Source organism: Callorhinus ursinus, unplaced genomic scaffold, assembly GCF_003265705.2.
Source record: "Callorhinus ursinus isolate GAN/ISIS: 27379988/994484 unplaced genomic scaffold, GSC_fseal_2.0 scaffold9, whole genome shotgun sequence".
Taxonomy (NCBI): Eukaryota; Metazoa; Chordata; class Mammalia; order Carnivora; family Otariidae; genus Callorhinus; species Callorhinus ursinus.
This window is the reverse complement of record NW_027397071.1, coordinates 23,488,929-23,507,499: the sequence shown is the minus strand read 5'-3', so window position 1 is coordinate 23,507,499 and position 18,571 is coordinate 23,488,929. Positions and strand designations below refer to the sequence as shown.

Sequence of the window (18,571 nt, the reverse complement as noted above, 5' to 3'; positions counted from 1 at the left end):
CATACCTGATTAAAACAAATCCTGAGCACATTTAAAAATATTTATTAAGACTGTACATATTTTCTGTAGAATTTCTATTTAGTTTTTATTTTAATTTTTTACTGAGTAAAGTGCAGAAGTCTTAAGTGAATGAACTTCTGTATATGTATACATCCACATACCTACTATCCAGATCAAATACAGAATATTTGGTAAAACATATTGAACTGACTCTAAATATCATATGTAAGAACCAAGGCCTAAGAATAAGGGAGGCAATTTTGAAGCTGTAGACCCAAGTGGAGAACACACGTATAGATACCAGGACTTCTGAAGTTACATGAATTAAGTTAATGTGATGTTGGTATAGGAATAAACCGAAAAAAAAAAATCAGTTGTATAGAACAGACCCTCTTTAGCAAACACACACACAGGGGAAACTTGATATGTAACAGGTGGCATAACAAATCAGGGGAAAGAATGGAAGAATCAATAAGTTAAAGTGTTGGACAGACTGACATCATGTGTTTCATATGTGGTATAGTGGAAAGGGTACAGTGTCACTTATGTAGTGTGCTCCCGAGAATGAATAGCCTGAATCTACTCATGAGGAAACAGGCAAGGTTAAGCAGATATTTAGCAGCATGCATTCATTGATTTACTGGATTTCTCACTTGGTACACATCAACCATCTAGAGAACAGAATAAAACCCTAGTTTGATGTGTTTCTCTCATGGTGGAGCACAAAGGCTTAAATAGTAGGTAGTTGAGAAAAGAGAGAGAAGCAGGATGAGAAAAACATGTTGTAGTGATAATCTACTTCAGATAGCTTTAGTGGTTGCAGCACATTTCTGGCAGCTTTAATCATAGGTCATTTAACTTTATACTTGATCACATTAGGAAGTAAAATAAGGTAGAATCATCGAATCCAGGGGTTCACAGTAAACATAGAATTGACCATCAGCTTCTGGCAGTTGACGATCTCATCTGTGTGACTCTTCAATGGCATTGTCAGAATAGACCTTTGAGTAACCTTTGCGTGTGTATATATGTGTGTGTGTATATGCAAAGGTTTTTTCTACTTATTAAACAGAGAATGCTCATATTTCCCTATATAAGAAAAAATCACTTGCATAGCATGATTCTTTTTTTTTTTTAAGATTTTATTTATTTATTTGACAGACAGCGAGTGTAGGAACACAGACGGGAGTGGGAGAGGGAGAAGCAGGTTTCCTGTGGAGCAGGGAGCCCGATGTGGGGTTGATCCCAGGACCCTGGGATCGTGACCTGAGCCAAAGGCAGACACTTAACGACTGAGCCACCCAGGCACCCCGCATAGCATGATTCTAAAAGCCCATTTTTTTTGTGTGCCTTATTTGACATTTAATTTTGTATCAGTAGTCCGTGTACCCCAATGATTTGAGAGCAAGGGCCCACCTGCTTCTTAGATTCATACGTTGTGTTTACTACTTAGTATGTGTGAGGGCATGCCTTGAGCATACTGTTTAATCTTTCTGGGTGCTAGATAGAGATAAAATAAGGATAATGTCCAATTAACTGAGTTGTGACCATTTGATTAGGTATCTAAAGCAGCTAAAGCTCTCTGTGGCACATAATATATGTTGAATAAATTCAAACTATTATTGTAAAAAAAAAGTCAGTGTCATGAAAGACTTAAAAAAAGCTGAGATATTCCAGATTAAAGAAACTAAAGATATAACTAAAAGCAGTATGTGAAAAAAATAATTAATTAATTAATTAAATAAATAGATAAATAAAAGCAGTATGTGATCCTGGATCAGAAGAAAAAAAAGATCTATAAAGAACATTATTGGATTAATTGATAAAACTTACATATGAATTATATGTTAGATAATAGTATTGTAACAATTTTAGATTTCTTGAATTTGATAGTTGTGGTTGTATGAGGCAATGTCTGTTTTCTTAGGATACATGCTAAAGTATTTAAGGGTGAAGGTTACTAATTTCTGTAGAATGTAGTTCAGTAGAAAAACATCTCAGGTGAGAGACACAAGCAACTGTAGCAAAATATAAAAAATTGGTGAATCTGCATTAAGGGGTACCAATTTGAAATTTAAAAAAAAAGTTCAAAAAATATTGCTGGGAGAATTCATTATTGATTTTAAAAAATTAAATTAAATCCCTGCTTTGTACTTGTAGGAGTGCTGACAATACTGACTCTATTTCTGGCCCTCCATCTTGTTCATGTTCACTGGATTACCTCTCTTGGGGCTATGTGTTCTGGGCCCCTTGAGATTAATATACATACCTTAGAAATGCCCATCAAGGTAGGGATAGGGGGAAGGCTTGCTTTGGCCTCCCAGGAATCTGTTAGAAATAATATAGTCTTTCCCCTTTCTGATGCATAGGTAGGCCACAAGATCTAATTAAAGGTTAGCTGTCAGTTAGGTGCATGCAAACGCTCTGATCTCACTACAGTGTCCCACTCTCCTCCCTGCCATGTGTCCCCTTGCTTTATAAAATCTATAGGCTAGGGGCGCCTGGGTGGCTCAGTCGTTAAGCGTCTGCCTTCGGCTCAGGTCGTGATCCTGGGGTCCTGGGATCAAGCCCCATGTTGGGCTCCCCACTCCACGGGAAGCCTCCTTCTCCCTCTCTTGCTTCCCCTGCTTGTGTTCCCTCTCTTGCTGTGTCTCTCTCTGTCAAATAAATAAATAAAATCTTTAAAAAAAATCTATAGGCTAAAGTCTGGACTTTATAGAGAATAGCTATGGTGCTATGTGCTTTTTGGTGACGGATATCTCCAGACCCCCCGACTGGCCCCCCCCAACTTAAGTTACCCTGAATAAAACTGTGTAAACTGTATGGAGTGGTGTGCTTCATTTTCTTTTTTCTTTTTTTTTAAGATTGTATTTATTTATTTATTTGACAGAGAGAGACGCAGCGAGAGAGGGAACACGAGCAGAGGGAGTGGGAGAGGGAGAAGCAGGCCTCCTGCTGAGCAGGAAGCCTGATGCGGGGCTCAATCCCAGGACCCTGGGATCATGACCCGAGCTGAAGGCGGACGTCTAACGACTGAGCTACCCAGGCGCCCCTGTGCTTCATTTTCTGGTCTCAAAGTGCCTTCTCAGTTTGGGGGATACTTTACTGTCTCTCCTCTGCCTTCTAACAATGCTATACCTGTATACAAAAAATTATTCCAGATGGGTTAAAGACCCAATTGTGAAAAGTAAAACTTTTAGAGAAAGTGTAGAAGAATAGTTTTCAGGATGTCTCATAGAAGGGGGAAGAATGTTTTAAAATGAGATTCAGATATATGTTAATTAATTGAATTAAATAAATAAATGAGATCCAGAAAGCATAAATACTATAGGAAAAGATGGCTACATTTAAAATCCATTAAAATAAAAACTTTCTCTTCTATAAAACACATCATTTTAAAAATGAAAAAGACAAGACATATTTGGGGAAATATTTGCAAATAATTTAATTCACAAAGATTAGTATCCAGAATTCATAAAAAACTTAACAAATTAGTAAGAAAAGGGAGGGGGAAATCTAGTAATAAAGGTAAAGGATCTGAACAGGTAAGGACAAGAAATCCAAATGGCCAATGAAACTTAGAAACTTGCTCAACCTCAGTTGATCAAAAATGCAGATAAAACTATAATGAGGGGCACCAGGGTGGCTCAGTCTGTCGGTTAAGCGGCTGCCTTCGGCTCAGGTCATGATCTCAGGGTCCTGGGATCAAGCCCCACTTGGGGCTCCCTGCTCAGCGGAGAGCCTGCTTCTCCCTCTTCCTTTGCTTACCGCTCTGCCTACTTGTGCGCTCTGTCAAATAAATAAATAAAATATTAAAAAAAAAGAATTCATCCTTGATAAGAGAAGAGTCACTAATTTCCCTTACACTGGAAAGAATATGATGAGGTTTAAATAATAGAAAAATTTTTAGGTGTGGGTATGATATCGACTACATTTCAGCCCAGTAGTCTCAGTTCAATGTAAAAGTATGAGGAAAGGTCAGGGTTAACTAAGGCAGTGCTTTGTAGTGGTTGGATTTTGTTGTTCAGATTTTTAGATATGTCTTCTGAAATACCTTTTTGAAAATTTACTTGCCCTTTGCAAAGGTCAGAGGATTTACTGAGTATTTTTAATATACTAGACAGTGGACTGATTCTGTAATAACTGATCTTTGAAAATTTATACAGCCTAGGCCACTTCCCTTAACCTGTCTTTTCCAGATAAAGAAAAAAAATTTCCAACACATAGGAATGTATATATGTTTCAAAGTTTATGTATTTTACATTTTATTTTTCGTATTGATAATAGGGAATTCTTATAGTCTCTCTTCTTCATTTTGCAGTCTAAGCCTACTATTCTTTTTTAGTACTGCTCATCTCTAATTTTTCCTTCTAATAAATTATAGGTTACTTTGGAGTTTCACTAGTCAAATGCAGAGCATTCTTTACTTTTATTAATCATCCCTTTTTAAATTTTAGAGCTGAACGACAAAGGAATGAAGCACTATATAATGCTGAAGAGCTAAGTAAAGCTTTCCAACATTATAAAGAAAAAGTGGCAGAAAAATTGGAAAAGGTAAGAAGCAGATGTGCCAATTCAGTGTTTTGTGTTACTGTCTATATTCTAAATATAAAAATAGACATAAATAGAATATATTTGTTTAGAGTTAAAACAGGGAGTAATTTTTATGACCTCATAAAAATTGTTGGAATAAAGAATTTATAAATACTGGTTAAGGCTGGTGTTCATAATCTTATAATGAGCAAAAAACTTTTTTTATCCAAAGTGGGAAAAGAATGGAAACAAGGGGAAGAACAATATATAGGGAAAGGAAAAAAATGCAGAGAAAGATGAGGTGAGTGAGCAGAGGTTGGAGCTGAAATTTGTTCCCATTACCTTGATGAAAATGAAGGCAGAGTAGATTGTATAGCCTTCAGTTGGTCTCCCTGGACCTACCACCCTGGGAGGGTCTGTCTTTTGCTTCTCAGAGGCAAGATTCCTTGAACAGATTCTGCATAGTAGTATAGTGGCTTTATTACATTCATTTAATATTTTCAAGTAATACCACATGGATAATAAAACCTGTTTGGAGGAGGCCACATGCTGAATATTCAGATGTTGAGCTCAGAAGAGAGGTCTGGTCAATAGATACTAATGTCAGAGACTTTCATCTTGAGATAATTGAAACAGAGGGAGTTAATGATTCTGTTCAAAGAAAGGTAGAAGGGTAGAAGAAATATTAAAAATTTGGTAAGAGGGTTGCTTAGGTGGCTCAGTCATTAAGCGTCTGCCTTTGGCTCAGATCATGATCCCAGGGTCTTCTGATTGAGCCCCACTTCAGGCTCCTTGCTCAGCGGGGAGCCTGCTTCTCCCTCTCCCTCTGCCTGCCACTCTGCTTACTTGCATAGTCTCTCTCTCTATCAAATAAATGAAATTTTTTAAAAAAATTTAATAGGAGGGGCGCCTGGGTGGCTCAGTTGGTTAAGTGTTTGCCTTCAGCTCAGGTCATGATCTCAGGGTCCTGGGATCAAGCCCTACATCGGGCTCCCTACTCTGCAGGTAGTCTGCTTCTCCCTGTGCCCCTTGCCCCGCTCTTGTGCTCTCTCTTACTCCCTCTCTCTCAAATGAATAAAAAGAACCTTTAAAAAATTTTTTTTAAAATAAAAATTTAATAAGAAAGACAGATACCATATGATTTCACTAATGTGTGGAATCTAAAGAATAAAAAGCAAAATCAGACCAATAAATAAAGAAAACAAACTGATGGTTCACAGAGAGAGAAGGAGCAGGGGGAGGGCAAAATGGCTATACCCATAGGAGGTACAGGCTTCCAGTTAGGGAATGAATAAGTCACGGGGATGAAAGGCACAGCATAGGGAGTATAGTCAGGGGTACTGTAATAGTGTTGTCTGGGGACAGATGAGAGCTGCACTTGTGGTGAGCACAGCATAATGCATAGAGTTGCTGAATCACTGTGTTGTACACCTGAAACTAATGTAACATTGTGTGTCAACTATTTTTCAATGAAAAATTTTAAAAATCAGAATCCTATTAGGTACTGGTCTTCAGTGTAAATTAATCAAATCACTGTTTTGAAAGCCTTGGAGAAGGTCCCTGTGGGAATGAAATCACATAGAAGGGATTTTTAATAAGGTACTCTGTAGGGGGAGGTAGAATACTCAGTGGGGGGAATATCCTTAGGGAGAGGGAGGACTTTATATAGGAAAGAGAGGAAAATGTAAGGTGATTTTTTTCACACTTCGCCTTAGGATTATCAGTTTCAAACCATGCTCAGCAGAGCCCTATAATTAGGTAGATGTAACAGAGAAAGTGGGGCAGATTTGAGCCCTCTTCTCCCACCACTCCAACCTGGGTGCTTATCTCTTTTTTTAAAGATTTTATTTATTTCTCTGAGAGAGAGAGAGAGAGAGAATGAGCAGCAGGAAGGGGCAGGGGGAGAAGCAGATTCCCCGCTGAGCAGGAAGCCCAATTCGGGACTCGATCCCAGGCCTCTGGGATCACCACCTGAGCCGAAGGCAGAGGCTTAACTGACTGAGCCACCCAGGTGCCCCCTGGGCACTTGACTGTTGTGTGTTTTAGATTTGGACTGTGATTTCAGTGGGAGTATTCAGTGGCTAAAATTTCAAAAATTATTTCTCCAGAGCATTTGCAGTATAGTTAGCCTTTAGTAACTTGATGCAGCATCGCTACATGAGTTGCTTGCCTTGCCCCTGTGAGGCCAGAACACTTGCTTTCAGATAGTAGTGCCATTGCCCCTCTGGACAGGTGGTAGAGTCCCCCTCCCTGTCCTTTGTTACTGCCCAGGAAGTTTACTTTGCTTCTTTTACTACAAGATCAGGGACTTAAACATGTGGAATACTTACTCTACTCTCCTGTTTATTTCTGAAATCACTACTTTTTAGTTTGAAACACCTAAAATTTATGACCACAGTAGTATGTCCACTTAAAACAAATTATTGTTTTAGGTTCAAGTTGAAGAAGAAATATTAGAGAAAAATCTAATTAGCTGTGAAAAAGAAAATAAAAAGCTACAGGAAAAGTGTGGTCTATATAAAAGTGACCTTGAAATTCTGAAGGAGAAATTAAGGTACCGTATCCTGTTGTGGAAAAAGGATTTTTGTGTGGAAATAGAGAAAGAACTGCAACATTTTAAGATAGAATATTTTGTATATTGTAATCATGGCCTTAAATTACATAGAAAGATAGGTTTCATGACTGAAATTGTTTTCTAGGTATAACATTAGGGTTTTTAACCAATAAAGCATGTTGATATTAATATACTTGTAAATACAGAGTAATATCAGCATATTTGCTTTGCATATTTTTAGAGAAAATGAACACACACATAATGTTCTTGTAGTGTGACATTAGCTGGTTAGTAAAATATGTGTTCTTCAAATCATGTGAATCACCTAGTCCAGCATTCTCATTTCAGAGACATTAAAAATGTGAAAAAGGACACTCTGAATGCATTGTGATGTATATCGGTATTTCATTTTTTGTTGAATATTCTGCTGTATGGATGTACCACATTTTTTATCCATTTATCCATTTACTAACAGTTCTACAGATTGTTCTAATGTTTGACATGTTTTTATAGCTATATATATATATATTTGAAAATAATACTGCCTAGTAATCAGTTAATGGTTGATTACTATTTTTTAGAGTTGTGGCTAATAGTTCATGATTTTTCCTTATATCGTCTAAAACTTTCTTCATGTTGCAATATGTTGAGTTAGGATTTTGGAGTTAGATCTCCTGTCTTACACTTTTCAAAAGGGAGCAGAAGGCTTTGAAGATAGTGGAGTTATCCTGCTCTCCTACTTACTATGAGACACTGGCAAAGTTTCATAACCCTTCTGTACCTTGGTTTCCTTATTTATAAACAGAGAATAATAATAGTGCTGCTCACATAAAGTTGTGAGTTTCTGGTGTGTAGAAAGTAGGCACTCAGTAAATGTGAGCAGGTGTTACAGTTCTAGAATTAAGGCTTTAAAATACTTTAAAAGTGAGATTAACTAAATATGACTACTGAAAATGAATGTATATTTTATTTTCATTTTTATGCTTTTTTCTTTATAGGCAGTTAAAAGAAGAAAATAACAATGGAAAAGAAAAACTAAGGATCATGGCACTGAAAAATTCAGAAGTTATGGCACAACTAACTGAGTCTAGGCAAAGTATTCTGAAGCTAGAGAGTGAATTAGAGGACAAAGAAGAAGTACTTAGAGAAAAGTTTTCTCTAATGAATGAAAACCAAGAATTAAAGGTCCGTGTTATAGCACAGACTGAGCGACTGGATTTGTGTCAACAAGAAATAGAAAGTTCAAGGGTGGAACTGAGAAGTTTGGAAAAAGTTATGTCCCAGTTGCCAGTAAGTATTGATGAAAAAGAAAATTTTACTGAAGTGCTTTTTAAAAGGTCATCATCTTGTGTTTGCTTTATTAGTATGTATGTATGTATATGGGTATTTATTTTTACATATCTGTACTTTCAATCATCAATTTCTTTCCTTTTGTTTTTCTGCACTTAACCTGTCTACTCTTCCACCCTTTCTTAGTCTCTGAGGTGCCATATGTAAGAACGACACAGGATTTTTTAGAAATAGATTTTTTTTTTGACATAGAAAAGCAATTTATTCCATTATAAGCACTTACACAGTTAGTCATGGAGAGTAATAGGCCTGCTGGTGAAACAGGTCACCCAAAATAGAGATGGTACCAAACTAGTGGTCAAAGACTGACTCCTAAAAAAAAAAAAAAAAAAAAAGCAACTCTTATCCAGGATTAATTTAATTTTAAAAACAAATACAAGCTATCAATTCACTCTTCTCAACTCAACTGGACAGTCTACCTGTGGTATAACTATCAGGTAAAAACATACATCTTTACAACTTGGTGGTCCCAAGTTTTTTAAAAAACCATTTCACAGAAAGGAAAGAAATATGAAAACAGCTCAAGAAATACACTAACAAGCAAAAATATATGGGGGAAAGAGGAACACATAGTTTTGACTTAACTGAAGAAACTGAGAGGAGACTGGTCTACATAGGAAAATGTGCATCCTGGAAAGTCAGGTGTGAAAATTTTAGAACAGGAATTTATATGACTTGAATTTCCCCCATTTCCTGAATAAAAACAACATCTTGTGGTATTTATACTTCATGTCTCAGACACCTACCTCACTTGGCTCTACTCCTTCCTTACTTTAGCCTTTACTTAAAGGAGTCTGAAAAACTTGGGGATATAGCCCAAGAAGAAAAATAACCACACATAATATTCCCCTTTCTGTGGCTACTTTAGACCTTTGTTACTAGAAAATTCCTAAAGAAAATTTAAATGTAAGTCTGTGGCTTTACTGAATCAAGTCCCCCAGTTAATATTTAGAAAACACCCTCTGTTTGGGCTAATAACATTGTTGATGGTACCTATCATAGAGGGATAGCCAAACAAAGTCCGTGTCTCCAAACCAGTGTTAAATCAATCTCAGGGTTGAGAGGAAAAAAAGGGGGAGTCTAAAATCACAAGAAATACAGACATATCTAGGACCCTTGTCCTTCTGGATCCATGCTTCCTTCAAGATCTTCATCATTATAAATGTTCTTTGCCATTTGCCACACTTGCATGATACTGTCTTCTGATACAGAACAAATCACCCAAGGTTCATTGGGATTCCAGGAGAAATCAGGTATCTTGGCAGTGTGACCACCATGAACAAACAACAATTCTGGTGACCCATCTTCTGCATCTTCTGGAGATTGTTTGTCTCCAATTTTACTTAAATCCCACACATTCAGTCTGCGATCAGTACCACTGGAAGCCAAAATAGTCTCTTTGTGAGGCGACCACTGAACCTGGAATATTTCATCCTTGTGTGATTCAAAGGAATGCAACTTAAGTTTCAGATTTCTCAGATCCCACAAGGCAACAGTCTTGTCGGCTATCCTGTGGCCAGAATGAACTCACTATAAGGACTGAAAGATAGGCAGTTCACTTTCAGCAGTGTGAGCATCAACTGAGTAGCTTGGTTTGGAAGTATTGTTTGAATGAGTATACCAGATCATAAGTTTCTGATCATCAGCAACTGACCCAAACAGAGACTCATGTAGCAGATGCCAGGAAACATCTTCTACTACCGCTGTATGATGTCCTATAAAGATGGTCTTCGTATCCACTACTTTTCCTTCCTTTGAAACAGCACAGATGTCCCAGAGTCATCTGAAGCAGTAAGTAAGTGCCCACTGAGGTTTGGGTTCCAAGAAAGTCCATAGCCTTCCTTCTGATGTCCATGCAGACACAAGTCTGGGTTGCACTCTCCAGAAGGGTCTGGTTTGGAAGGATGTTTTGTATTGTCAAAAACAAGAACATCACTGGATGGAGTCTTTGTTGCAATGATGCAAGGGTTCTGGGGCATGTAACACACCTGGTTTACTTCTTCTTCATGGTTGATCTTGATTTCTATTTCAATTTTTCCACTAACTGAGCCAAAACCTCCAGATTCTCCTTTCTCACTATCGTGTGAAGCATCAAACTGAGCATCATCGTTAGGGAGCTGCACACTGGCTGTCACAACATGGTTTTGTTCATCTGACATGTGTGTTCCCAGGACAAGTCAAAGAATGCTGAAGTCTTTCCCTTCCGGTCTGGTTACATCTGGAAGCCACTGTGCAGTTAGGCTAGGCCACTCCAGAGCATGGGTCACCAAACTGTAAAGAAAAGAGGTGTTCTTTTCCATATTTTGTACTCTTCGTTGATCACACATTCTACTGCATCAAAGGCTGCTTCCTTGTCCGCCCTGGCGGGTTGGCAAGCGGGTGGGGGGGGGGGGATCCTGGGGTGGAGCGTTGCCGGAGGGGCGGGGAGGCTACTGGCGCTTGCTCTGCATGCACGGCCTCTATTGTTTCTACAAATAGCTTTATTCAAGTAACATTGACATACCATAGAATTCACTCATTTTAATTGTACTGTTCAGTTATTTTTAGTAAACTTACAAGTTTTGGAACAATACCACAATCTAGTTTTTAAACATTTTTATCATCCCCAAAAGATCCCTTGTGCCTATTTATAATTAGTCCCTGTAACCACACCCACCCCTAGGAAACCACTAATCTAATATCTGTCTCTAGAGATTTGTCTTTTATGAGCATTTCATATAAATAAAATTATACAGTGTATGGTCTCTTGCATTCTAAAAATTTGGGGGGATCATTCATTGTGACATGTATCAGTACTTCATTTCTTTTTATTGTTGAATATTAGTCCATTATATGGATATACCACATTTTACTTATCTATTCACCATTAGATGGACATTTGGATTGCTTCCACTTCTGGACTATCAAGAACAATGCTGCTGTGAAAATTTGCATACAACTCTTTGTGTGGACATACTTTCGTTTCTCTTAAGTGGATAGATACCTAGGAGTAGAATTTCTAGGTCATATGGTAAAGTTATGTTAAATTGTTTTCCAAAGTGGCTATACCATTTTTTGTTCTCATGAGGAATGTACGAGGGTTCCTGTTTTTCTGCATCCTAGCTAACATTTTTTATTATCTGTCTTTCAGGTTTTAGCCATCTTAGTGGGTATAAAGTGGTATCACATTTTGGTTTTAATTTGCATTTTTCTAATGAATAATAATGTACAAATTTTCATGTATTTATTAGAATGCACGGAACATTAAAATGTTTTTATGATAGCAGCTGGCCACCATTTCTCTTTCAGTTATACATATAACCATATATAAGTGAGATTAGGAAGAAAGTAAGTATAACTGTATCAGAAGTCCATTATTGATAGGTGTAAAATAAAGGTGAGATCAGGAGAAAAGTGTATATAAATGCATCATGGCTGGTTTCAAATATATAGACTTAACCAATTTTAAACTGTCATGGAATTAAGCTGAAAGGGACCATAGAAATCATCTGATTCAACACCATCATTTATTGACAAAGAAATATAGCACCAAGGAAATAAGTAACTTTTATAACTAGCTAGTAGCAGAATTAAAACTAGAATGTATGATTCTTGATTCCCAGCCCTCTGCTATATATACTTTCCTAGGATCCTGATTATTTGCTTAGGTTTTTAATGTACTGTTTACTTTTGAAATTTGATAGTAATTAGATACAGAGAGCATTCATTTTTTAAAAAGATTTTATTTATTTGAAAGAGAGAGAGAATAAGTGGGGGGAGAAACAGAGGGAGAGGTACAAGCAGGCTCCCCGCTGAGCAGGGAGCCCGATGCAGGGCTCCACCCCAGGACCCTGGGATCATGACCTGAGCCAAAGGCAGATGCTTAACCGACTGAGCCACCCAGGCGCCCCAATAGCATTCATTTTAAACTGATATTCTCATTTGACTCAATATCAAGAATTATTTTGTATGTGATTCTGAAGTTGGTGTGGTAATATTTGATCCTGTGTTTCATGCACTAAGAGTAACGTGGTTTGGAAATGGGAATTTTTTTCATTTCTAGAAAGCTTGATTTGGTTATAGTTTGAAGATAGTAGTCATTAAGTGCTTATCTTGCCCCTTTTCATAACTAACTTTAAAAATTCTTTATTGTTCAAACATACAGAAAAGCAGAGACCAATGCAGCACACCATTTGCTGTATCTGAGTAATATATTGTGATATCCACTTCATATTTTTTTAGAATAAAATTTTACAGATAAATAAGCCTCTTTATGTACTGTGTTAGATCCCAATCCTTTCCATCTCTCCACAGAGGTAGGCACTATTCCGAAACTCATGTGTATCCTTCTTGTCTGTATTTTAAATGTTGCCACATATGCATGCTCTAGAAAAACATATATAACTAATATATTTTGGAAAATACTACATGTGCCTCTGTTGTTTTTCACTTAATGTAGTGTTATGTGATGTCTCCAAATGATTTATATAATTCAGGTTTATTTTAACTCTTGTGGTTTTCCTGTTATGTCATTGTTTCATAATGTATTTATACATTTATCCTATTGATGGACACTAGGTTATTTCTATCAATTCCCACAATTTTTAAAAATTGGAGTTCTGAATAATAAAACAATTGCATCATAGATGTTGTAAGTTTATATATGTGTGTTTTTAAATTTGCAGTTAAAAAGAGAAATGTTTGGTTTTAAATCATCTCTTTCTAAACACCAGATGAGTAGTTTGTCAAACAAGGAAGACAATTACATTGGCTGCTGTGAGGCAAACAAAATGGTGATTTCAGAATTGAGGTATGGTTTTCAGATGCTGAAGTTGTAGCAAATACAATGTTTTTTTTTAATTGGTAATTAAAATCTTTGAGAAGATGAAAAATGTACAGAAAAGTTCTGCAAGTATTATAACAAATATCTGTTTCCATAACTAAGAATTGATTATTTTTAACATTCTGTGATATTTTTTCAAATGTTTTTAAGTAAAAACTAAAAACATTATGGGATGTTCCTTCCCACAAGTTTCATTCTCCTAAGTATCCACCATCCTCAATTGGGTGTATATTCTTCAGTCCATTTTGTATATGTTTACATCCATATGTGGAAAATATACTATGTGCTTATATTGTTTGTAATTTTGCTTTTTCACTCAGCATTATTTTTTAAATTCATACATGTTGAGGTAGGTAGTAAGAGTGACTAACCAAAAAAAAAAAAAGTGACTAACCAATGGGTGGATTAGTATGGTTAGTTTTAATATCTATATAGGAGTCTGTCCTATAAGTGTATCACTATTTATTGATAGCTACCTTGTTTCTAGTTTTCTTGTATTACAGTGCTGCAAAGTACATACCTTTACATGTTTCCTTTTACAATATGCCAGTTTCTCCAGTGTATATTCCTAAAAGTGAAATTGCTGGGTCATGGTGTGTGTATATTTTTAGTTTTACTAGGTACTATCAAGTTTTTAAAGTAGCTGAATCAGTCTACATTCCAATCAATGGTATATAAGAATTTCTGTATCCTGCCCAATAGTTAACAAATAGAGTTTTAAAAATTTTTGCTAACTTGAAAGGTAAAAACGGTATGAGATATATAGGATCTTTCTAATAATTTTTGGTGTGTTTTATTTTGTTCCAGGATTAAGCTTGCGATAAAGGAGGCAGAAATTCAAAAGCTTCAGGCAAACCTGGCTGCAAATCAGTTATCTAAGAGTCTTCTTGCTTGTAATGACAAACAAAGTGGCAAATTAAATAGTTTAGAGACAGAACCAGTAAAACTAGGAGGTAATCAATTAGGTGAGTGTATTAAATTGAAATGTTTAATTCTAAGTCTTTTTTTTTAAAGATTTTATTTATTTATCTCAGGGAGCACAAGTATGAGTGGGGGAGGGGCAGAAGAAGCAGGCTCCCTGCTGAACAGGGAGCCCAATGTGGGGCTCAATCCCAGGACCCTGGGATCATGACCTGAGGTAGATGCTTAACTGACTGAGCCACCCAGGCGCCCCTTAATTCTAAGTGTTTTATGATAGTTTTTTAGAGAAATGGATTATCAAAAGTTTAGTTAATCTGTTAGTACTAGTTTGGGTTGGTAAGACAGCAAAAATTTCAAAATTGTTGAACTTTGCATTATAGGGCACCTGGGTGGCACAGTCAGTTAAAATGTCCAACTCTTGGTTTTGGCTCAAGTCTGATCTCAGGGTCATGAGATTGAGCCCTACAATGGGCTATTTGGAAGTTTTCTTTCCATTTCTATTTTTTGGAACAGTTTGAGAAGAATGGGTATTAACTCTTCTTTAAATGTTTGGGAAGCCATCTGGCCCTGGACTTCTGTTGGTTGGGAGATTTTTTTATTACCGATTCAATTTCTTTGTTGGTTATCGGTCTGTTCAAGTTTTCTGTTTCTTCCTGTTTCAGTTTTGGTAGTTTATATGTTTCTAGGAATGCATCCATTTCTTCCAGATTGACTGGGTGGCATATAATTTTTCCTAATTTATAATTATTTGTATTTCAGTGGTGTTGCTTGTGATCTCTCCTCATTCATGATTTTATCTATTTGAGTCCTTTCTCTTTTCTTTTTTTTTTTTAAGATTTTTTATTTATTCATTTGAAAGAGAATGAGTGAGAGTATGAGCAGGGGTAGGGGCAGAGGGAAAGAAAGAAGCAGAGTCCCCACTGAGCAGAGAGCCCAATGTGGGGCTCAGTCCCAGGACTCCAAGATCATGACCTGAGCTGAAGGCAGACACTTAACTGACTGAGCCACCCAGATGCCCTTCTCTTTTCATTTTGATAAGTCTGACTCAGGGTTTATCAATTTTATTCTTTCAAAGAACCAGCTCCTGGTTTCATTGATCCTTTCTGGGTTTCTTTTTTTGTTTGTTTCTATATCATTTATTTCTGTTCTAATTTTTATTATTTCCCTTCTCCTGGCTTTAGGCTTCATTTGTTGTTCTTTTTCTAGCTCCTTTCCAATGGCTTTCTTTTTAAAACAAAAATATATATATATATATTTTTTAGATTTTATTTATTTGAGAGAGAGAACAGAGAGAGAGAGTGTGTGTGTACAAGTAGGGGGGAGGAGCAGAGGGAGAGGGAGAAGCAGACTCCTCGCTGAGCAGGGAGCCCAGTGAAGGACTTGATCCCAGTATCCTGGGTTCATAACCTGGGCTAAAGGTAGATGTTTAACCGACTGAGCCCCTCAGGTGCCCTCCAATGGCATTTTTTATAGAACAGTAGAACAATCCTAAAATTTGTATGGGACCACAAATAGCCAAAGTAATCTTGAGAAAGTAAAACAAAGCTGGAGGCATCACACTTCCTAATTTCAAACTATGTTACAAAGCTATAATAATCAAAACAGTATGGTATTGTCATTAAAAACAGACATATAGATCAATGGAACAGTGTAGAGAGCACAAAAATAAACCTGTGCCTATGGGGTCAATTAATTTACAACAAAGGAGACAAGAGCAAACAGTAGGGTAAGGATAGTCTTTTCAATAAACAGTGTCAGGAAAACTGAATAGCTGTATGCAAAAGAATGAAAGTAGACTATTATCTTACAGACAAAAATCAACTCAGAATGGATTACAGACTTTAATATAAAACCTGAAACCATAAAACTTCTAGAAGAAAATATAAGAAAAAAGCTCCTAGATATCAGTTTTGGTGATGATTTTCTTTTGGATTTGACACCAAAATCAAAAGCAAGAAAGTAAAAATAAACAAGTGGGACTATATCAAACTAAAAAACTTCTGTCCAGCAAAAGAAAAGACAACCTATAAAGTGGGAGAAAGCATTTGTAAATCATATCTGATAAGGGGTTAATATCCAAAATACATAAAAACTCATACAACTCAATACAAAAAAAAATTCAATTAAAAAATTGGCAGAGGTGGGGCACCTGGCTCAATCGGTTGAGCATCTGACTCTTGATTTCAGCTCAGGTCATGATCTCAGGGTCATGGGATCAAGCCCCAGGTTGGGCTTGGCACTCAGTGTGAAGTCCGCTTGTCCCACCCCCCCAGCTCCTCCCCCAGCTCTCTCTTTCTCTCTCTCAAATAAATAAAATATTTTTTAAAAATGGGCAGAGGATCTAAATAGACATTTTTCCAAAGAAGACATCCAGATGGTAAACAAACACATGAAAAGATGCTCAACAGCACTAATCATCAGGGAAATGCAAATCAAAACCACAATGAACCCCACATCTGTCAGAGTGGCTATCATCAAAAAGACAAGAAATAAGCATTGTTGAGGATGTGGAGAAAAGAGAACCCTGTGCTCTGTTGGTTGATACAGCCGCTTTGGAAAACAGTATGGAAGTTCCTCAAAAAATTAAAAGTAGAACTACCATATGTTGCAGTAATTCCGCTTCTGAGTATTTACCTGACATCTGAAATCACTATCTTTTTATTATGTTCAGTTAGCCACCATATAATACATCATTAGTTTTTGATGTAGTGTTCAATGTTTCATTTGTTGAGTATAACACCCAGTGCTCATCACAACACGTGCCCTCAGTACCCATCACCCGGCTACCCCATCCCCCCACCCCCCTGAAATCACTATCTTGAAAAGATGTCTGCACTATCTTGAAAAGATGTCTGCACTCATATCATCATCTGCCCTCCCCCCGCTCATTCTCTCAATCTCACTCTCTCAAATAAATTTTTTTTTTAAGATTTTATTTATTTGACAGAGAGAGACACAGTGAGAGAGGGAACACAGCAGGGGGAGTGGGAGAGGGAGAAGCAGACTTCCCGCTGAGCAGGGAGCCCCATGCGGGGCTTGATCCCAGGACCCTGGGACCATGACCCGAGCCGAAGGCAGATGCTCAACGATTGAGCCACCCAGGTGTCCCTCAAATAAATAAAATCTTCCAAAAAAAAAAGCTCTCATCCCCCCCCAAAATTTGTAACTATATGTGATGACAGATGTTATGTGATGACGGATGTTAAATAGACTTACTGTGGTAATCATTTCAAAATATATACATGTATCAAATCATTATGTCATACACCTGAAACTAATACAATGTTATATGTCAATTATATATCAATAAAAATAGATGGAATAACTATATTAATTTCAGACCAAGCAGAGTTGAGACTGACAGAACTAGAAGGATAAATTAACAAGTCCACATATATATTTGAAGATTTCAAAACTTCTTTCTCAGTAACTGTTAGAACAACTACACAGAAAATCATTAAGGGGAAAGAAGACTTAAGTACTTTAAAGAAGTTTAATATGATTGACATTCACTCTACACAATAATCACCAGAATATACAATTTTCTCAAATGTATTTAAAATATTCATCAAGATACTCCATATGCTGGCCAAGAAACTAAGTCTCAAAACATTTTAAAAAACTGAAATCAGGTTCATTCATGAATTAGGTTAAGAAAACCTAATGTCCACTACTAATAACAAAAAGATACCTGGAAAATTCTAAATATTTGGAAATAAACACAGGAGATACTATAGGATATTTTGTAGTAAAGATGAAAATACAACATATAAAAATTAGTGGGAGCTACAGCATTGCCTAAACATAAGTTTATACCTTTAAATATTTAGATTAGAAAAGAAGAAATGTTTAAAATCAATAAGCTTTCACTGTAAGAAAAATTAAAGACATAATTAAACCCAAAGAAAATTGAGAAGGAGTACAAGGGATTCTGAGGGAAATGTTTTTCAGGGTTTTGGGTTTTTTCTAATTGAAGTATAATTAACATAGCGTATTATGTTAGCTTCAGGTGTACGATATAGTAATTCAACATTTCTATACGTTACTCAGCATTCATCATGATAAGTGTACTCTGAATCCCTTTTATCTATTTAACTCTTTCCCCCTCCCTCTGGCAACTACCAATTTGTTCTCCATATATAAGAGTGTTTTTTTGTCTTTTTTTCTTTGTTCATTTGTTTCTTAAATTCCACATGTGAGTGAAATCACACAGTATTTGTCTTTCTCTGTCTGACTTATTATTTCACTTAGCATTATATCTTCTAGGTCCATTCGTGTTGCAAATGGCAAGATCTCATTCTTTTTTATGGCTGAGTAATATCCCATTTTATACACACCCACCCACACCCCATCTCCTTTATCCATTCATTTATTGATGGACACTTGGGTTG

The 18,571-nt window shown here is 36.6% G+C and overlaps 1 protein-coding gene and 1 pseudogene across 2 annotated transcripts in view; one reads left to right on the top strand and one right to left on the bottom strand.

Moving 5' to 3' along the window:
- CCDC18 (coiled-coil domain containing 18) overlaps positions 1-18,571 on the top strand; it is a 113,436-nt gene that overhangs the window by 18,668 nt on the left and 76,197 nt on the right. For both annotated transcript variants that reach the window (XM_073896287.1, XM_025872214.2), the window contains exons 7-11: positions 4,458-4,554; positions 6,966-7,087; positions 8,086-8,377; positions 13,102-13,226; positions 14,067-14,224. In XM_073896287.1, coding sequence (XP_073752388.1) covers positions 4,458-4,554; positions 6,966-7,087; positions 8,086-8,377; positions 13,102-13,226; positions 14,067-14,224 — 794 coding nt within the window. The remainder of the gene's footprint in view (positions 1-4,457; positions 4,555-6,965; positions 7,088-8,085; positions 8,378-13,101; positions 13,227-14,066; positions 14,225-18,571) is intronic.
- Positions 9,357-10,943, bottom strand: LOC112824389 (histone-binding protein RBBP4 pseudogene; annotated as a pseudogene).